This window comes from Corythoichthys intestinalis, chromosome 5, assembly GCF_030265065.1.
Source record: "Corythoichthys intestinalis isolate RoL2023-P3 chromosome 5, ASM3026506v1, whole genome shotgun sequence".
Lineage (NCBI taxonomy): Eukaryota > Metazoa > Chordata > Actinopteri > Syngnathiformes > Syngnathidae > Corythoichthys > Corythoichthys intestinalis.
The window spans coordinates 44961172-44983440 of NC_080399.1; the positions used below are offsets into that span (position 1 = coordinate 44961172).

The window sequence follows — 22269 nt, forward strand, 5'->3', positions numbered from 1 at the left end:
TATATATACAGTATTGTCCAAAAGATTGGAGACACCTCGAAGGCGGATACTTTGAAGAATGTAGAATACAAAACATGTTTTCAGTTATTTCACTTTTTTTTTTTTTTTTTTTTTTGCCATTCCACATGTTCGTTCATAGTTTTGATGTCTTCAGTGAGAATTTAGAAAACCGGTAGTAGTAAAAATATATAAAACACAAAAATGATAAAGTGTGTCCAAACTTTTGGAAACTAACTTTAATCAGATTACTGGCTTGGAAAAATGAATGTGTTAGATTGCTCATGACTTAAAGTAATCAGATTACAGTTACGCATTACTCGTTACTGAAAACACTGTGTGCCAATACTTTTGGCCAGTAGTGTAGAGTAGTAGGGCCATCTCATGCCAGTTCTCCTTACGTCATCAAGCACCTGTTTTAACCCTGTCCAAAAATGTAGTGAAAATGACTTCGGAATCTTGACCGGTAATCATTTTTAAAGTTGTCAGCTGGTGGTGGTGTACTTTTTTTCCCCCACATGTTACATTATGTCTTTCACTAGCCCCCATTTCCCTTAGCAATAAACAAACTTGCGCTTGATTACTAATGGATGGTGTTCCCAAGGCGATGTTTAAATGTAATGGTTATATGCTTTCCCATTTGGTTATATTTGTCCACCTAACTCTGAACGTTCTGTGGAAACTTCTTAAGAGTCTCCAGCTGTCTTTTTCTGAATCTTCTTGGTTTTCCACTTCCTGCTTGAGTGGGACTTTGGGAATAGAACCACAAGAGAAAGTTATTTTGGGGGGAGAGATTAATATGTAGTCTCACAGAGGCTACTAGCTGATTGGGTGGTGCAGAAAAATATACTGTACGTCCATAAAGAGAAAGACGCGGAATGAAGAGCAAAGGTTTATTTTCTTACCGTCGCTCCTTTTCGTTCCTTTAGAGGTAGGACCAAAATATTTCTATAGTTTTAAATTATACCTGACTTAATGCATGTGTTATCATACATTTCCTGTCATCTCTTTATCGTTGCTAATATCTTTGTTTTTTTTAGACTTCATAACAGTTCAGTCTGATTTGTACCGTATAAACCTGGCTACATTTGTGTCTGTTTGTTTAGCTTAGAATATCTTTTATGTCAATACCTAAAAACTGCTTACACTCAATGTTAGTTTCATTAAGTTATTTTCAATAATAATAACGCAATCCGTTATGGAGCAATCTGTTAAAAGCAAATAGCCCCTGGAACGCCCATTTCAATTCCTAAAAATCTACCCGCCACAATGTCTTCTTGTGACATCAGAGCAGAGTCTTTTTTAAAAAAAAAATAAATAAATAAAATTATGAACTAACACATCAGTGGCATGGTACATTGTTTTACAGAAAATCGAACAGACAAGCCTCAAAACTGTCCATTAAAAAACATGAAATTACAATCATACAATAAGAAATATTACTAATAAAGTCAAATACAAAAATAAATAAGCCAATAAAATACAATTATAACAAAAAGGGGTGAAGCTTGGGCTTCTCAGGATGGTTAAGGTTGTCAACTATCCTTCATAGTGTGAAAGCATTTTTTTCCCGCAAACAATCTGCTCAAAGGCAATATTCTATACAAGTAATTGTCAGCCTGTAGAAGGCAAATAAATTACTTTTTAAAAGGTACAAACCATGTATTTTGTTGTAATATGTTGGTCACATTTAAGAAATATTTTCACACAATTTTAAAATAACCTTTACTGAGTATTTCAGTATTTAGGTATTGATTTATCATTTAAATCTTGTAAAGGGTGTTAGAGAGTATCTAGCATGAAATAATTTATTGGGTACTTCAGTAGATTTAAGATTATTTAGGTTATTTTGTGTAAGCCCTGCATTTACATAACTTATGCAATATTTCATTAAATTTAAGTATTTGCTGTTGAAGGAAAATGTTTTATTTCAAATGGTGTAATAATTATCATTAGTTGAAATTTTGAGTTGTGTGTTTGTTACAAAAATCTTTTTTCTCCCTGTTTTGTTAGTCTTTATCACAGCTTGACAAAATCACTTCATTCAAAATGTCAGCGTAAGTCACAAATTTTTCTTTGTAAAATGGTATTTGTGTGCGTGTCACGTGCGTACACGCACACAAATAATAAATGCATGTGCGTTTGTTTATACGTTCATACGTTTGTACGTTTGTTTATACGTTTGTACCTACGTACATGCACTCATTTGGGTTTCATTTTTTCAGGAAGAAAATGTCATCAAGTCGTAAACATCACCTCAAGGTACAAATATACATTACAGTACAAATTAGTATAAAAATGATGTATAGTCAGAGGGGGCCCTGACAGTGTGCAAGTAGTCATGAAATATGGAGACTATCAAAATGTTTAGGGCCGGTCGTGGGTGTTCCAAAAAGACATTGACCCAAAACATGCCTCAAATAGCACCAAGAAATGGTTGGGGACCAGTGTCCAGTGCCAGAAAAAATAATGAGGCCTACAAAGAAAAGAACACAGTGCCTATAGTCAAACATGGTGGAAGTCCAATGATGTTTTGGGGTTGTTTTGCTCCCTCTGGCACTGGGTGCCTTGACGGTGTGCAAGGAGTCATGAAATATGGAGACTATCAAAATGTTATGGGCCGGAATGTAGGGTGTAGTGTCAGAAAACTGGGTCTGCTTCAGAGGTCATGGGTGTTCCAACAGGACAATGACCCAAAACATTCAGTGCCTCAAATAGCACCAAGAAATGGTTGGAGACAAAGCACTGGAGAATTCTGAGGTGGACATCGATGAGTCTGGATCTAAATCATATAGAACACTATGGAGAGATCTCAAAACTGCTGTTGCGAGAAGGCACCCTTCAAATCTGAGAGACATGGAACAGAAGAGTGGTCCAAAATTCCATCTGAGAGGTGCACGAAACTTGTTGATGGTTATAGGAAGTGATTGCTTTCTGTTATTTCTTATAAAGGATGCGCAACCAAATATTGAGTTGAAGGTGCCAACAATTTTGTCCAGCCCATTTTTTTTGCATTCTGTGTAAATTTTTGAACATTTTGGCTTCTCTCTTCAGCTTTTTTTGTGTTTTTCCAATGTACATTCAAGAAATAAACACATTCATCCTGAAAACATTTATAACTGGATTAATCTGTGTGAGAAATGCTGTATTTTCTGGAAAAATTCCAGGGGTGCCAATAATTTCGTCCATGACTGTAGATACACCTAAAAAATAAATATAACTGTTACGTGCCAAAGACGGCTCGCGAAGGGCGTAACATAAAATAAGCCACACAAATGTACGAGTGGACACAAATGTATTTACACAACAATCAAACTCGCAATGAATATATACAGAATGCCGACGAAGCGTGACTTCAGGGGAAGCCCAGGCCAAAACAACAAACAAAAGGAACTACACTTAAACCCCACTCGCTAACTAAATCCTGATCATGTAAAAGGAACAAAGAAAAGACAGCTTCTAACCTAACTTCCTACTCTTTACAAAACAGGAGAAAACGGGTTGAACAGAAATGGCGACTTACCCTTACTAGCTTCAGTGCTCTTATTTACAGTGGTGAACAAAAACGATCCAATAACGAATAAACACAAAAGACCTCACCGAAAAAGCGGGAGTGTATCAGACTAACGATTAAATGCAAATGAGCGTGAATGGCGAGCAAAGAGCTGGCGAGGAGGACCGTGGCAGAATACTGTCAAATGCGACCTCATAGAACGTTGACAGCGGCAGGTTTAAGAAGCTTGGCGTCTTTTTCCGTGGCCAATCAGCGGCGGTGACGTCGTCGGTCCGCCCTGCGTCGATCAGCTGTCGTCACAGTGGGAGGGGAAGCAGCCAGCTGGTGGAGGCGACGATCAGCTGACTGGAAGAACCTCAGAAAATTAACTATTAAACGGCCAGGGGCCGTCACATCTTTGTGACACATCAATAACATTGTGGAAGAGGTAAAATACAGTTTGTGTTTTTAAAAAAATATATATATATATTAAATGTACAAAGTTCACATTTTATTTTAAATTCATACACATAGTGTCACAATGGAGGGCAAGCGGGCGATGAACGTGAACCTAAATGTGGGGAGGCAAGTGAACTTACTGTAAGGGACCACGTAGGCACCTGATATCACCCTCATAAGAACTGACACCCACACAGAAAACTTGGAAACAAAGACAACGAGTAACGAGAGGAGGCTCACCTATTAGCACAAAAGGTTGAGGGGTAAAAGTAGGCATACAACAGGTGGCACAAAGGGGCAATAACAAGGACAAGATACATGAAGGAATCATAAACAAGTCACATCAAGGAAATAAACCATAATTGTACTGAACAAAACCCAGATTTTGACATATAAAGTGAGATACAGTACTTACAGCTTTTATTTCTGCTAATTCTTACGATTTCCGTACAGATAATGAACGCCTGAAATACAGTCTCTTGAAAATTAGGTTACATGCATCAATGCCCTGTAGCATGTAGGTACTATCTGCCTTTAGGTCATCTACGTTGTTGGGGCTGTGGTCAAATCAAGTCACATATATTTTTATAGCCCACTGTCTGTCTGTCTGTCTGTCCCTTTATGTTTCTTTACCTCTTTTGTTTTGAAATGTGTTGATGACTGTCTTCTGGACATCTGTCAGAGCCTTTAATGGCTTATGCATTCTTTGCAGGCATTTGGATTTATTTAGCTAATAAGGGTGTGGCATTATGTTTTCGATACATACTGAACTTTTCCATATTATTCAAATTTTTGGAGAGACCGAAACAATCCAAATTACAAGAAACAAAAGTTATGTGGAATGACTACAAATAAGCATTTCACTAAAGACATAGACAGTATACTACAATTTGTGATTTTATGAACATTACACTATAGATGCACTCCTGTAGAAACAAGAATTGCTCACTGTGCTATATAAAGTTCAATACTCAAAACTTACACAACAAACAGTACATGGTATATTACACTAGAAAATGTATTGCATGATTATTATACGACTGTAAACATTGTGGTCGTATTGACAACTTGTGTCTGATGTTGACTATTAACTTAGTATTTTATGTATTTTTGTTGCGTGTGTTTGTCTTTAGGGTGTGATGCTGGCCATCGCTAAAGGTTACCTTGAGCAGGAGGCCCGTCAGCGTGAGGAGGAGCGGGTAGGCTACATGGCTCAGTGCTGCCCTCCGCTGGTGCTGCCTAACACCATGCAAGCCCTACAGGTAGGGTGAGCATGGGTGTGTGTGCACATATGTACTTGACGTGTGTGAGTGAGTACACTGATTGACTGCATATATTCAAAATTAGTGCATGCTGTACTACGTGTGTGTTTGCAATACAATGGTGTGTATATGTAGTATAGGTGTGTGTATGTGTGTCCAGTAAATTCAACACTGATGTGTGTTTGTTTGCCATTTATGCATGTAGTATATCGATATGTGTGCGTTTGTATACAACTTTGTGTTGTTTTAGTACAGGGATGTGTTTGAAGGGAGAAAAATAGGCATGTCTTTGTGTGTGCATGGATGAACAGGAGTTGTGCAGGGAGATTCACCAAAAGATCGACGCAGTGGATGAGGAACGCTATGACCTTGAGGTAAAGGTCAACAAGGCCAACAAGGAGGTAGGATGCACCCTCTTTGAAAATACACCCTACACACTTTCTTTGTTTTTAAAAAAAAATAATTTTCCTTTTATCCCAGACAATAGTTATAGGTAGACAATAGTTATTAGGTGCTTTAAATACATGACATGACCTTCATCAGAGAGCCTGTAACTACTGTCTGGGATAAAGGAAAAATTCGACTAATTTATAAGTGTAGACAAAATGAACTCAATACAACTAGGATTAACAATGCTTATTAATTAAAAAATATGCATGTGAGGTGCATGTATTGCTTTTGTCCACTTTGTTTTGCAACCCTTATGTTCTACACCAGGGATCTGGAACGTATAGCTTGCGAGCCTTATATGGCTATTTTGATGAAAGTATTTTGATGAGCATGTCTGGCTCCCTGCTGACTGCATTCGACATTTAGATTGTGGCATAGGCTGGCTCGCTTTACAGAAATGAACTGTGACGAGCTGCTCGTTTATTGACACACTAATCTTAGGGGCCGTTTACATGGTGATGCTGCGACACACTGGCCTTTCCTTTAGGTTACACGGTGATGGCGAAAACGGAAGGCGAAGACACAAACTTTTGATTCCTGCCTCCAAAGCGGAATGACTCGATTGCAAGGATTGCGCCGCAACCATATGAATGAAACGCTCTCGCTCCGATGATGTGTGATTTGGGCAAGTGCAGTCAATGCTACTAAACATTCAAAACAGCAAACATGGGGGAAGGTCAGCTTTAATTTACTGTTTTTATAATGTTTTTAATTTAAACATATTTTTTGTTCGCGTTTTTGTGCTTTTTTTTAAGCACAAGAAAAAAACGTGTGGACGCCATTGCTTGAAGTGTGCGGGTTTGTTATCTTCCGGGCTGAGGAGGTTGTTGTCAAGGAAGTGCATCATTTGCTTTCGTCTTGTAAAACAGCACTGATCCCTAGGGCCTGTAATGAATTCGCCATCGCTTTCATGCGGACATCATTCGAATGGAGACAGAATAACATAAACGAGCTGTGACAAGTTGTTCGTTTATTGACAAACTAATTATAGGCTACTGTAGATCCAGAGAAGCGCACCCTATCAAGCTTTTTGCTTACTCCAAAGCAACTTTTGGGTTGTGTACTACAATAACGGTGAAAAACCACATTTTAATCACAATTCAACCTAAAGTTTTTGGCACCCAATATTCAGCGCATCTCTAGATTTAAAACCATTGTATTATTTTTTATTTAATAAATACAATATTAATAATTTACCATATATGTATTAATTATTAAATGTCAAAAATACATTTTTGTTAATAGAACATATTGTCAAAATAAAACTTTAACAATATTGTATAGCACCGATTCCGAAGAATTCTGGGAAACTGTTTTCTATTGAGATTGGTGTCAAATTTAACTATTAAGTCTAATAAGAATGGTTCCCTCCGAAAATGCCAAATTCTGTCAAAAGTAGCCCACATGTATCAATTCATCACTGCCTTTCCCTCCCGAGTTTTTGAAAATTTGGAGGGGAACCGTCGCCCAATCTGGCAACACCGCGCTCGTGCCTGTCTTGCAAATGAAGTGTTAAAAAAACGCAACAAATACATCAGGACTCACAGAACAGATTCTTACAAGCTCGCTGTGTGTGTGTGTGTGTGTGTGTGTGTGTGTGTGTGTGTGTGTGCGTGTGTGTGTGTGTGTGTGTGTGTGCCAGAAAGTATGTACAGTACGCAATATACATATACAGCGTATGGCTGTCACGAAATTACATTTTAAAATTTATGGGCTTTTAGGCGTTCTTAATCAAAACGTTCCCGACCCCAGTTCTACACTGAACAGTATTGTGATTATGAATGAGTGTGGCTTTAAAAGCGATGCCTGGCCTAGTGATTGATTGGTGCTAGCAAATGAGAGTTTACTGTTTTTGGCTGTGAGATAGCAAATGGTTTAGGTGAGACATGACTGGCACGTCTGCTATGATGGCAGATTGAAGACCTCAAGATCAAAGTCCAGGATGTGACAGGCAAGTTTAAAAAGCCGACGCTGAAAAAGGTGCGCATGTCAGCCGACGCTATGTTGAAGGCGCTGTTGGGCTCCAAGCACACCGTCAATATGGAGCTCAGAGCCAACCTCAAGCAGGTCAAGAAGGAGGTCAAGGACGAGGTCAGCACAACACACATTTTAGGAAAGAAACACAACCTTATTCGTGCAAAATTTTAAGATGTAAAATGTTATGTTCAGAACTATTCAGAACCGTTCAGACTGTCTATTGCTGCCATTCACAGCCATTGGGTTAATGTACGTGTTTGTTTTTGTCGAGGACAAGGAGTTGCGCGATGTCGTCGACTGGCGCAAGAACATTGAGGACAAGTCGGGCATGGATGGCAGGAAGAAAATGTTTGAGGGCGACGCCTAACAACACACACGATTGGACGGCTTGCTCAACTTGGGCCTTCATCAAAAATAATTTCAGCTAGTTTATTGAACAGCACCAAATAGTACATGATAAAAACATCTCATCAGTAATTTGAGTTCTCATAATTTTAAATGTCATCGTTCCAGCAACAATGTTCCCCTCTAATTTTTCATGTGTCTGAGCAGACACACAAGCTCCCTGAGCAAACTGAGGACCACTGTGAGCAACATCAGATGTGTACGCTGTGGCCACACACCAGTATCACGCCTGTTCAAAACCTTGGATCATAGCATGTTACATGGTTTATTAAAAGAATGAAAATACAGCAGCAATTGTATTAGTTTACTTTTAATATAATTAATTTGGCCCACTTAAAATAAAAAAGACAAAAGTCTCATTGTTCATGAGATGTGTACTATGTTATATGTTAGAGTCCTGCTATAACCATGGGAAGAGTCCTGCTTTGGCCTGGAAAACGTCCAATTGTGGCATAGGTGAGTTAAAAAAAAAAAAGAAACATAATGAACAACCACAATGGGATCAAACTCCCCCATTAAACCTGTTCAGACAATAAGGACACTCAAGATTCCGATCCTCCTCATTTAAGCAGCTATACAGAACAGGTTAAAAATAACAACAACAAAAAACAGAAAACATCTCACTCAGTTTCACCGCTTGTTCTTCAATTTGCACATAATGTACTCTGAGAGCCATTCTACCTTAAAAGAACCTAATTTCTTTTTACTTTGGCTTGATGAGTATAATATCGCTGCCAGTTCCTTTCGCCATGATAAGGGGTTAGCATTTGCGTCTCAACTCCGCTGCACTGTTGTTGGCTAGCTAACCTGCAAGGGACATAAGGGCTGCATAGTGTAAGTGAAGTGAACTGTATTCCATTATTGGCTAGACACCTGTTGCTCTTTGAGTTACGTTGCAAAATGGTACAAAAAACAATTTTGTTGGTCTAATTAACTAGATTATATCAGTTCTAAAATCAGATATTAATTAATACTGTAGCGCTTGCAAAAATTGGCAGCGGAATGTTGCTTCCGTAAATCAGCACAGGAGTCTAGCTCACTTTTCACTCCACCACGCACCAATAAGAGTGTCGCGTTGCTGTATTGAACGCATAGGAGTGTCGTGCTGCGGTGCCAAAGTAGTCCTCGTGACACTACAATATGTTTCTTTTTCATTTTATTTTGTGCGCTGCATCGATTTTCTTGTGCACCGAGTTTGTGCGCACGTGCGCAGCTTAGAGATGACAATGCCAGCAACAACACTGTTGATTGGATGGCGATTTCAGAAATTGTCATTTCATGGCCAATCACAATTTTTGCTACATCTTCATTCACACTTTATTCTAACTTCTTCATTGTATTGCCTCTTATTATCTAATTTTTGTTTTTTTACGCTCATGCCTTTATTTCTTGTTTTCTTTATCGTCCTCTTCACGTTCCCATCTTGATAACGTCTTTCCTCATTTCATTCACATTTTTCTATTCCTCGTTTTCATTGTCATTCTGAATTTCCTCATCTTTAATTTAGGTTCTCATCCTCATCTTCATTCTTATGTTTTTTACCCTTCTTACATTTGTCCTAATCTTCACTCTCAGTTTCTTCACTTTTATCCTCCTCTCCTTTATTTGTATGACCTTTGGTCTCCATAATCCTTATGTTCCCCTCTCTTTATTTTTGTCTGCATTTTCACACTCATGTTCTCATTCTCTTCCTCACCGTCATCTTCATCCTCCTGCCCCTATCTTCATCATCATTTTTAATTTCCGTGCCCCAATATTTATCCTGATGTACTCATATTGTTTGTCCTCCTCGTGTTCCTCGTCCTAATCTTTGTCCTCATTTAGATTTTCCCTAGTCTCATCCTCTTTATCATGTTCCGCTTCTTCGTCAGCCTCATGTACTTCTTATCCTATCTTCACATTGTCCATCTATATTCTCATCTCCATCCTTAATTTTTTCATTTTCCCCTCATCTTCTTCCTCCTCTCCATGGTGGCCCTCCATCCATCACTATCCTGAGAGGAAGAAAACAATCTTAAAGGTCACCTAGTTATTTATACAAGGGGGGTTCGGGTAATGTGAAGGGGTCCTTTTGAAGGAGGGTCTGACTGTGTGTGCATGCGTTGTATTACATGACCTTGCGTGGCCATTGGCCTGTCTACTAATCCGCTTCCCTAAAGAGGAGACACTGCATTCCCGCCAGCTTGGCATTTAAAGCTCATCTCTGCCCGACCAGGACAGCGACCCCCCGACACCGACCAAGACCGCCGGCACCACCACAGCAGGTCAGTGACATGTGACTCTACTCCATGCAAGCATCCTTTGACATCTTGTTTTGTATTATAATTAACTTTTGATGCGTTTTGTAATAATTGCACTCTGAGTAAGAGTGGTATTGCACTTGTTTGACTGCAAAATTGAATAATTTTCATGTTTGTTTCCGTGACAGCGGTCACTTAATGCCGACTTAACATACATTCTATAGCTGTCATCGACGGTGTCAAATTTCAGCACAAAAACGCAATTTTAGCTAAATAATAATAATAAAAACATACTTAATGCTTGAACATATGTTTACTAATGATTGAGAAAGTTGATACTTTTGTACTTAGAATGCTTATTCTTTAGGACTCATCTAATTGGTAATGTCCTATTCCAATAAAGATAAAAATAAATGAAGTAAAATAAAACCAGAAATAAATATAACAAAAACATATTTGAAAAACACATTATACTGTATATTATGCATATTTTAAAAGGATGGTACGTGTTTAACTGTATATATTTTGGAAGTGTCACATTTTGATAAAACTCAAATAAAGATAAAGGAAATACAGCAAAGGAAATAAAGCATTTCAAACAAATGTATTTGACATTTTTTAAATACTTGCAAATGTCATTTGATACAAGTCTGCTTATAGTGGACATTCATTAGAAGTCAATTGTGGGGTCAAGTTTCATTAAAACGCAAATTCAGTTTTCTAAAGTTCCATTGCAGGGAATAATATTTTTAAAAATTTGGGATCTGTATGTCTTTATCATGAAGACTGGTGTAGCAGTCATGAATGTTGTAATGAATTCTTTTGAAAAAAACATATTTGATTTGATTTACTCGGCAGAGAAAATTCAAGTTGCACTGTGCTTTATATTAATACTTTTAATCCAGTACAAATATAAGTAATACAATAACTCAAGTACATTTGATATAACATTTAAAATATAATTTATGATAAAATTATAAAAAGTATATTATTAATAAGTTATTAACAAAAAAAAAAAAAAAACATCTTAACAATTTAGCAGCATAATGAAATAAATTATTTTCCTGTTTACATTTATTTATTTTTTTGTCAAAAGGCGATAACTAATTTAAAAAAACAAATCATTCATCATCATCATTTAGAACTTGTAAATAAAAGAAACTGCTAGAAATTAAAAGATTAGGTAAAGGTCCTTTAGGAATTTAAAGAAGCTAGATTTTTTTATTGTAGTTTGTCTCGCCACATAGCTTCAATTTAGCTGGCGGTTACTGTGGGTTTACCAAAACTATTTTGTCTTTTGTTATGTGCTAGAATAGACATGCATAAAGGAGTTATTAAAATACTCACAAAAGACTCTTAAATGAGGATTTGCAGACAGAGATTCTCTTTTGTTCACTGCTCAGGACCGAGTACTTCGAAGACCTGTCTCTTTTCTACTGTTGTGCAGGATTGTTCAATTTGGATCTTCTACGCTTGATTGTCTTGACATCCATGTACGACAAGAGTTGTATCTTGTTTTACCTTGTCTATAGTGCAGTACTAATTTATTTACTGTATAAGTAGTCCCTGGGTTACGACATACCCGACTTAAGTGATTTCGACAGCACAAGGCTAGAGTATCGTCCGCTATTTTGTGTCCAGTAGTTTTTGTGTTTTTTTGTTGTTGTTTTTTTTGGGGGGGGGTCGCGTAAACAGTACCTTATTTTACCTCACAGTATTTATTTTTTACTTAATTTTATTGATACGGCCGTTCTGCCCCTTTGCGAAACACGTATTTGATTATAATGTTGGCTTATGTTTTGTGACGCATGCTTTTATTTTGGTGCAGGAAGCATAGAGCAGGTAGTACGCACGCGAGTAAGAGCGCATGTACACACGAAGAACGTATCTGCGCACACGAAGGAGAGTACGCGCACACACACAAGGTAGAGATCATTTGCTCCCACGAAGAAGTCTGGCAGCCCAGTGAGAGAGAGAGAGGAAACGATAACAGTTTTGCTCTCTGTCTTTCTAGGACTTAACCTCCACCGTCTTGGCGAGGACAGTATATTGACATATAATATATTTTTCAGTTTTTGAATAGTTATTTTGAGATTTAGAAGGTATTCAGGGGTACTTAAAGGGTTAACTCCACTTATGTGGAAATTCGGGTTACGTCGCCAGCGTAGGAACGGAACAAGTTCGTAACAGTTCTCTTCAAAGAAGAACGTCAACTTCCTCATCAATGTTCTGCATTTGTTGAATAAGTCTGTAGTTTATGCAAAGTTTCTAAGGGTGGTTGGCTTCTCTGCTGCGTGAGCCCGCAGCGTGATGCTTGTGTGTTTGAATAGGATGATAGTCTGATTGGCTCAGAGGAGTTGGCGGCTTTTGCCAAAATCTGTATGCTATATATCGTGTTTGATTTAAACAGGATATACAGAGAATACCATTAAAACAGATTTTGGCGCTTAATACAGCGTCATACAAAAGAGTAAATTGCAACAATCAGGTTATTTCTTTTTTTTTTTTTTTTTAATGGCGTTTATCAGTTTTTGCAAATGAACACATACCAACTATACATACCAAATAAACATTTTAAATAATTTTCAAATAAATGTGAAATGTCTCCTGAAAATCACGATCATTCCAAATACCAATAACTTGTTTTTCGTTGTCTTGGTTGTCATGGCAACAAGGACGACACGGTACCATGAAACTGACCCCTGTTCCTAATGATGCACATACACTACAAACAATAAATATGTTGATTCATTCAGTACATGAAAAAGGATGCTTGTAGAATGTGAGAAGACTTTTTAACTGAACGAACTGTTAAAAAGTAAGCAACAAAATGGTGTGTGTGTGAAGCTGGCAAGCTGGGAGCAGCTGAGTTCTATTTATTTCTCTTCGCTCATGTAAATGATTCTTGCGGCTGCGTGTTGGGTTACGCACCCGAACAGACAATCCCATCCGCAGATGTCCCTCAGCATCATGTCCCCACGCCTCCCAAAATACTTCACAAACCCAACCCCATCATACACACCAATCTGCTCCTCCACCCTAGTAATGACAGCCATTTGTTTGTGTGCCAACAGCAAGGATGCGCTCGTCACTCAGACGTCTTTTTCTTTTAAGACAAGCCTGCCATCAGTTTTTCCTTCTCAGCGACAGCTGAGTAGACATAAATAGATACTTGCCCTCCAAAGACCCGCTGTCTGATACCGAGCGCTTTGGTTTGGAATGGGTTATTACAGAATTGGAGGACATTTTGCCTTCAATATCCATGAAAAATAAACCTTTAATTATTTGCTGCTACATTCATTTATCAATAATAGATAATAAACTACCAAAACCTTGATTAGCTCAATTTACAAGTCAATGGTAAAAAATGTATTTCACAATTCAATTGATCTTTACAATATTTGGCACATAATGACAGTAAAATCGATGCAAACCATAGTAATGTTAGCTTCTTCAGGAGCAGTTGCTAGCTGTATATCGATCTGTTACTGCTGACCAACAGTACAAACTTACTTCAATGAATAAATAAATAAATAATAAATAAATAAATAAATAGAAATAAAAAATATTGATCAAGTGCATAAGTGAGACATTCAATAAACAAACAAACGAACTAAAAGATCAGATGGAACACATCTAAGCAAACATTTCATGATTCGTGTGGAATGTTATACCTAACAAGTACACAGTTAACTGATCAGCCCTAAGACAAAAAAATAAAAAATCAGACTCAGAGGATCAATGTGTCGTAGACATCATGAGCACAGTGTATATACCTACCAAATTTCATGTGATAAAGTGAAAACAATCATACAATTAGTTGATTTATTTGTTTTTCAGGGCATGACAAATTGCATGTTTTCAGCATTCATTCGTGCTTCCTCGTTCTCTGTCTTGATCTCTCTCTATAAGCAAATTACTGTATTTTTCAGATGGAGGAAGTTCAGTACACAAATACATTTCTCTTTTCTTTAGAGAATTGTCTTAAATATTTCATGTTTTTTATAATTGATTGGTTTTGGCTTGTCTTGTCTTGTGAGTTCTGGTCTCAGTCAAGTCTTGCTAGTGTGGCTCTGGCATAGCTGACATACTATCCGTTTTCATTCTAATTCTTAAGACAAATACACAGTGTAAAACATAATAGTTCGCTACTATCTAAGGGTTGACAGTTAAATTACACCCACTGTTACATACGTTTGTTCATTTTGAGGGGAATATGGATTTAAGGGTATTTACAGTATATATCATAGATTTCACTTATTGCAGGGATGGTCTGGAATATAATCCCCACAATTCGGGCCCACTGGACTTTTGTTTTTTCTACTGGTGCCCTGTCGCAACTTCAACAATTGTGTTGAGCCAAGGTGTCCAATTGCAAGAACAAATAAATGGCAGCAGAAGGCGTAGAAGACGAAAACATGGAAAAAAAGCTATCAATATTTTCTTTTGTCATTTACAATACTCTAAGTAGATACATGTTCATATCAACATATCGTTTAAAATAACTGCTAAGCTTTCTTACTTTTTATGATAAATACCTTTATTGAATGAGGCAACACTGAGAGCTATCACTTTTAGTGTACTTAGCTAATATTAAATTTTATTGAAATAACACAAAAAACGGGAGTGTTTTTTTCCCACATTTGTTATACAAAGTCTTCAAGCAATGATGCAGTCGTACTGGTAGAGATTGCGACACAATTAATTTAAGGCGCAACAAATAATGGTTTAATTAGGGAGTATTACAACAATTATTAAGGCATTTAGAAATGTTTTGTAACTTTGGGGGTACGAAAGGTTGTTGGTCCATTCGGGGTCGTGCCCTCTATCAGAAGGCAAGCGCACCAGGCGCTGAGTACGAGGAGCAACTAAGAAGCTCCTAAAGAAGGACCTACGGAGCTGACAGAGCCAAACAATTCTCCAAGCTCCACCAGGACACTACAGAGCATTGATTAGACTAATTCGACAAAGGAGAAACCGCCTTGAATTCCTAGTGCCATGCTCAAATAGTCGATTCATTTAATTGGTTATTTTGGCTCTAAAGACTAGTACCATCGGTTTCATATCACAGCCCATTAAAAATCCTTGTCTGGCTGGGTAATTATTCCTTCCAAAAAAGACATAATTTTACGTCAACTTATCATTGTTCCATCTACATCTATTTGAACAATAATTCATTTAGTCCAATTATTAGTTACCCAACAAGTAGTGAGTCACTATATAGCCAGCTTGTGAGACCTACTGCTACTGGCAGCACATGTCGCAGGGATACGTGTTAACATTAGCACTCTAACTAACAAACCTTTGAGCGATAACCAAGATTGTCTGGACACTTTTCAACAGGATGATATTTTTAAAATTAAAATGTTGACATTGAATCCATGTGGATTACTTGAGACATCTTCAAGTCCAAAAATAAAGTTCTAGAAGACAACACACATTTAATGCTCTATGTGATTACTCTTCTACAAAGTACAAACAAATAAATAACAGTGAATGATTTTGGACAAAGATGATAATTAAAAATATACAGTAAATACAGTTATCCCTTGCTACTCCCTTGCAGATTTTTTCAGTTAAAAAAATAAGCAAATACAGTATTTTATTTAAAAATGTTAGGATATATGCAGGTATACATGTACAAGATATTGGTTTTCAAATGTTTCCTGAAAATGTCCGAACTTCCGGTTTAGAAAAAAACATCATTAGTTGCAGTTGAAGTAACCAGAGTGTTGACAAAGCTAAAACTTCCTAATCAAACCACAGGAACCCACTGAATCTCCAAAAATGGATTCAGCTCAACGTAGATGAGACGTAGATGAAATTGTATGATTGTTCTTATCACTTTGTTGATCATTTGTGGCCAAAATTATAACAACCTGACAGCCTGTGTTGACGTGAGGTGTAGATTGATATTCCGGCCACTTGAGTTAACAAAATGAGTTGAAATTGCACATTTTATTACATTTGCCGAATGCAGAAGGGCTGACACGGAATTTGTTGTTACAAGGAAATACTACAAGGTGTGTACATATAAACAAAAATTGTATGTCATTTTTTCTGATCGCAATAAAAAAATTGGACAACATGATTCCATTTCTTGTTTTATTTAAAACGATTGGTGCATGTGGGCGAAAAATGAGGGATCACTGTATATAATTTTGGACAAATGTGACACTGAATTATTGTTGTTTTTTTGTTTTGCAGATAAGGTCAATATCGAGAAGCCATCATGGCCACCGAGTGAGTAATGTCACTGTAATCAAACATGTTTACAGCTAGAATGTCGACAACTTTTGTGTTCCCCTGAATTATAATTTGGAGGCAATTAGACTCAATGGAAGTTTGAAGATTGTAATTTGGGATTGTACAACATTTGGGCTAAACCTTATGAATTAATTCAGTGGATTTGGTTTCTGATTCAAAATGCTAATGAGAATCACAAATTTGGAATAAATATGCCAACATGCGTACAGGTGGCTAACATGTTAACAGTTTAAAACCTAAATCATGAAATAATTTATTGCTGTGATCTGTGCAGGAAGCGACTGTCTGCCAGGCGCAAGCACACTCTGAAGGTAGGCGTGTGTGTGTGTGTGTTTGAGCGGTAATATACTGCGTGCATATACTGTTTACATGTGTGTATTTGAGTACTTGTGAATATGTAATTTGTGGAATTTAAGTACTAACTGAGCCTGCGTCTGATGTCAGAGTTGCATGCTGGTGGTGGCCAACAACCTCCTGGAGGCCGAGGCTGCCGAGAAGGCCGGGGAGCGAGAGAGGTTCCTGTCCGACAAATGTCCTCCAATGGACATTCCATACTCGGGTGATGAGCTGCGGGTGAGTGAACCCCCACCACCTGTCTTTGCTGACATCAATATGCTCAAGCTCCTGCGATGTTCTCCTTAGGAGCTCTGCAAGAAACTCCGCGAGCAGATTGACATCAGTGAGGAAGAACGTTACTGTATTGAATTCAAGCTCAACATGGTCCTCAATGAGGTGAATAAAGTTTCTTGTGATATGGAAAAAAATCTGGAAGGTGGGCTTTTTGTGAATAGACCATTTATCGTCCATGGACCTTTGTGAGAACAGAACATTTTCTGGTCAATGTTATGTTTTGAGATCATTTCTACTAATAAGAGAACTTTCTGGTCCAATTATATATATTAACCTGGAGATTCAAAATTATCTCAAAGGCCAAAATGTTTTTTTTCTTTCAAATGTTTATTCAATTTTGTATCAAGCCTTATACTCGTATGAAGTCCACTGTCGTCCAGCACCGTTACATCACATTAGAACATTAGCTTAGCTCATGTGCTAAGCACTTATCCTAGCAGAGGACACAAGTTTGCGAGCCTACTTTTTCCAGTTTTCAGTCTTTATAACAAAGCTAACATCTTTACAGATACTCATGTCAATGTGCGTGATCGTCAGACTTAAAATCCTGGCTGGTATTACGGTGTAACACTGGGTTGTCAAACCGATTCCACATAGGGCCGCAGTGGGTCCTGATCTTTGTTCCAACAGATCCAGCACAGACAGTTCAACCAATGAGGTTTTAATTTTCATTTTAATGCTGTATCAGGACCCCTTCCAGAACTAGTATCAGTGCAACGCAAGTATGTATTTACGTATGTATGTACAGTATGTGTGTACAGGTAGTCCCCGGGTTACAATGTACCCGACTTACGTGATTTCAACTTTACGACGGCGAAGTCTCGTCCGCCATTCTGTCTCCAGTTGTGTTCTTTTTTTTTTTTTAGTCATGTAAACATTACCTAGTTCTTGCTACGCCCACCCCAACCTCATGTTCTTCCCTGGCCGCCGACAATGCGCCTTGTTCGATGCTGCTGCTGCCGCCGCTGCTGTTGCTTCTCCCCCGGCGCCGACTCCTCATGCGAGTACCGATCCGTTTTTTTGACGACTGGCTTGCGTTAAGAGAGGCGATCTGAGCAGCCATGATTTTTCCCTACTCTCTCGCCTCCCTACTCTTTCCACAGCGCCCTTTTCTCTCAGCAAAACAACTCAACGCGAGGAAAGCAAGAATAGGTTTTTTTAATTCAATTCAATTTTATTTGTATAGCCCTAAATCACAACAAGGTTGTCTCAAAGGGCTTTGCAGAGGCAATATGATACACAGTCAGAAACAGCAAATGAAGTAAATAAAGATGAATAAATAAAGTTCAAGTCCTGGGCATCCCCCATCCTTGGACCCTCCATGTCGGCAAGGAAAAACTCCAAAAACTCCAAGCTCTTTGGGAGAAAATGAGAAACCTTGGGGAGTATCACAATCAGGAGAGATCCACTCCCAGGACGGATAGACAGGATGCACCAGGACTGCTAATTGGAATTAGCAGACGGGGTTACAGTTTGTAAAGATGCAGTAGAGTAAAGGAACAAGAAGAGGTCCATCTAGCCAGATGAGACGGGGCTGGCAACGAGGACGTCCATCCAGCCAGGGGTCCAGATAGTCAGGAGGCTGCAGCTGAAAAATAGCCCCTCCCCAGAGGAGAGGGGGGAAAGAGGACACTGGGTGACTAGTGATGAACAGACTAGTTAACTAGATATTAACATTGGAAAATAGAAATAAAGTAAGACAAGTGGTAGGTAGGGTGAGAAAAAGGAGATAGAACTCAGTGGCTGTACTTCCCCCAGCATGGTAGCTCCTAGTGCATCTTAGACTGAACTGTGAGTCTAATGCGACTTCAACTAGCCTGACCATAAACTTTGTCGAATAGGAACGTTTTTAATCTAATCTTAAATGTGCAGACTGTCTCGGCTTCTTTAATATTAGCTGGAAGCTGATTCCATAAAACGGGCTTGGTGGCTAAAGGCTCTAGCTCCGACAGTACTTTTAGAAACCCTGGGAATTACCAGTAGACCTGCATTCTTGTATTTAAAAAAAAAAATTTAAAGCCCAAATAGTCATTCAATATAATAGCATTTAAGACAACGTACCGCAACAACATATCTTATTTTTTACATGATCTTATTACTATGACATATAATACATTTTTTTGGACAGTTATTTTGTATTTAGGGGTACTTAAAGGGTTAATTCTGACTTACTGGGAAATTCGGGTTACATCGCCAGCCTAGGAACGGCACTCATTCATAACCTGGAGACTACCTGTATTTTATGTGGCTTAATGGATGGTGAGATGAGGCAATTTCTTTTCAACTGGTTTTTATGAGAAGAAAAAAGGCATTTTTTTGGTGAAATGATTTTTTTTTAAGGACAGCGTGCCAGGAAAATGCTAATATGTTAAGAGTCGCGTAACAAATATGTTTCAAGTTTTCCTTCCGGTTTTACGCGGAAATCCGGGTTACATCGCCAGCCTAAGAATGGAACTCGTTCGTAACCTGGGGACCACCTGTTTTTTATGTGGCTGAATGGATGGTGAGATGATGCAATTTCCTCTCAACTGTTTTTTTTTTTTTCATGAGAAGAAAAAAAGTCTTTTTTTTTGTTTTATTTTTTTGTGAGATTATTTTTTTTTAGGACAGCGTGCCAGGAAAATGCTAATATGTCAAGAGTCGTGAAACGCACAGGTTTCAAGTTTTCCTTCTGGTTTTGTCTTGCAGGTCCGGGACCTGAATATCAAGATCGTAGACCTGAGGGGCAAGTTCAAGAGACCCCGTCTGAAGAAGGTGCGCATGTCAGCTGACGCCATGTTGAAAGCTCTTCTGGGCTCCAAACACACCGTCAACATGGACCTCAGGGCAAACCTCAAGCAGGTCAAGAAGGAGGTCAAGGAGGAGGTAAGAAGTGTATTTGGTAACAATTCGGAAGGTTACAGAGATATTTCAAGAGGTTAGATGATCCTTTAAAGTAGGGTTCAGTAACCTGTATGACTAACAGAGCCAAAAACCCACATATTTTAAAAACTTCATAAGAGCCACACGCCATATATAGTATATAAATGCCACACACAATGATACTAGAATACCTAGAACTGATCAACAGGAACCAACCTTCATCCAGAACTCAGTAGGGATGTGGCAACCATAGAGGCCAAGGCCAAGGTTCCTGTGGTGCTGGGAGGATAGCGTGGTTCCCGTGGTCATGGGAGAACTTTCCAAACTGGGAGAGTGGCTCCAGCAGATCCCAGGAACCTCAGAAGCCTCAGTTCAGAAGAGTGCAGTCCTAACAAGCTAAAAAGTACCGATTGGTATCAGATATTTAGACACGTTTGTTAATCGTTTAAATGTTTGAAGATGTTAACAGATCTTTGAAACTGTTCTTGAAATGTTTTGTCAAAGTATGTTGGCAGATTTCAGTAATCTGATCATATAGCTCTCGATGCATCTAAGAAATGTGTCAATTTTTGCTAGATGACAACATGTTTTGTGTCTTTTCAGGATAAGCAGCTGCGCGACGTTGGAGACTGGCGTAAGAACATTGAGGACAAATCAGACAGGAAGAAGATGTTCGACAGCTAAACATCGATGACACCTGGCAGCTTCAGCTCGTCTCGTCCCAAACTCAAGAGTTTTAGCCCAAAATGTGAAAGTGTGAAGACATTCAACATAATGTATTCTTTAGGTGCTTTGTAAGGTTCAGATAGAAGACAGGAAGTTGAAATAAATGATGGTTGGGTTTTGTGGTGTTTGTTAGCCTTCATGCTAGCTAGAATACTTGTTTTGTTTGGAATAAAACTCTTGTGCTTGAGCCACATTACTTGTTTCTGGGTTTCTTCTCATGTTCAATACTACAGAGCAGTGGCGGGCCGTTGCTCAGTGACCCAGCTCTCATCATACAAATGTTTGTTGGACATGTGAATACAATATACCTATATGAAGATTTGCATTTGGAATTAATTTCTACCTCTCTTTCGCTCTTTTTCTGTCTCTGTGTAGAAACCCTTTCTCGTAAAAAAAAAAAAAAAAAGTGCCAGTATGCCAGACCGATGACACTACCTCTTTCCCTCACATGGCAAAGCTGTTCTTGCAGGGACTTTAACGTAATTAATGATGACACACCTATCTATATGTTAGTGACTAAATGTAGGTAAGCTTCGCACTTAGTGAAGCTGACACTGGAAATAACTATTTCTTTGATTTATGTCCAAATAATCCATTTTCAATTGTTTACTAATTTTAGTTTTGTCAGTCTTTATTTTGATAGTACTTCTTAACATTGTTGAATCCTTCTAAAGTCAAGTTAGTCAACTAAAACAAAGTTTTCAGATTTTAACTAGGGCTGTCAAACGATTAAAATTTTTAATTGAGTTAATTACAGCTTGAAAATTAGTTAATCGTAATTAATCGCATTTCAAACCATCTATAAAATATGCCATATTTTTCTGTAAATTATTGTTGGAATGGAAAGATAAGACACAAGACGGATATATACATTCAACATACGGTACATAAGTACTGTATTTGTTTATTATAACAATATATCAACAAGATGGCATTAACATTATTAACATTGTGTTAAAGCGATCCGTGGATAGAAAGACTTGTAGTTCTTAAAAGATCAATGTTAGTACAAGTTATAGAAATTTTATATTAAAACCCCTCTTAATGTTTTCGTTTTAATAAAATTTGTAAAATTTTCATTCAAAAAATAAACTACTAGCTCTCCATTGCTGATGTCAATAATTACACAATGCTCACCCATAAAATCAGTCGCACCCAAACGCCAGCAGAGGGCGACAAAACACCAAAAAACAAAAGTAACAAGTAGACCTTACACTGTGCTGTCATTTTAATCTGTTTGAGCAGGGCATGTGCGTTAAATGCGTCAAATATTTTAACGTGACTAATTTAAAAAATGAATTACCGCCTGTTAACGCGATAATTTTGACAGCCCTAATTTTAACAGTCACATCTAACGCTTTTGTTATTTGACACAATCACTTTGTGTCAACTAATTGACAGAGAATATCAGTAATATTAATTGAGTTTCAATACTTTCACATTTATTTTACCTGAAAATATATAGTGGTGCTTACCTAGATTTATCAAGGGAATTTAGCTT

The 22269-nt window shown here is 38.0% G+C and overlaps 2 protein-coding genes across 5 annotated transcripts; both read left to right on the forward strand.

Moving 5' to 3' along the window:
- Positions 1–565: 565 nt before the first annotated feature.
- LOC130916502 (troponin I, fast skeletal muscle-like) lies at positions 566–8941 on the forward strand. Of its 4 annotated transcripts, none has more exons than XM_057837273.1 (7): positions 566–928; positions 2011–2054; positions 2223–2259; positions 5083–5211; positions 5523–5612; positions 7576–7752; positions 7910–8941. In XM_057837273.1, exons 2-7 carry the CDS (start codon positions 2047–2049, stop codon positions 8003–8005), a joined length of 537 nt encoding a protein of 178 aa, XP_057693256.1. In that variant the 5' UTR covers positions 566–928; positions 2011–2046; the 3' UTR covers positions 8006–8941. The 4 variants fall into 4 exon arrangements, with proteins under 4 accessions (XP_057693256.1, XP_057693257.1, XP_057693259.1 ...); XM_057837274.1 differs by having other exon boundaries at positions 7916–8941; XM_057837276.1 differs by having other exon boundaries at positions 5523–5601; positions 7574–7752.
- Positions 8942–10216: 1275 nt separating this feature from the next.
- Positions 10217–20972, forward strand: tnni2a.2 (troponin I type 2a (skeletal, fast), tandem duplicate 2). The gene is made up of 7 exons (XM_057837278.1): positions 10217–10307; positions 16491–16526; positions 16825–16861; positions 16995–17123; positions 17193–17282; positions 19869–20045; positions 20646–20972. The coding sequence occupies exons 2-7, from the start codon at positions 16516–16518 to the stop codon at positions 20724–20726; spliced, it is 525 nt and encodes a 174-aa protein (XP_057693261.1). The 5' UTR covers positions 10217–10307; positions 16491–16515; the 3' UTR covers positions 20727–20972.
- Positions 20973–22269: the final 1297 nt, after the last annotated feature.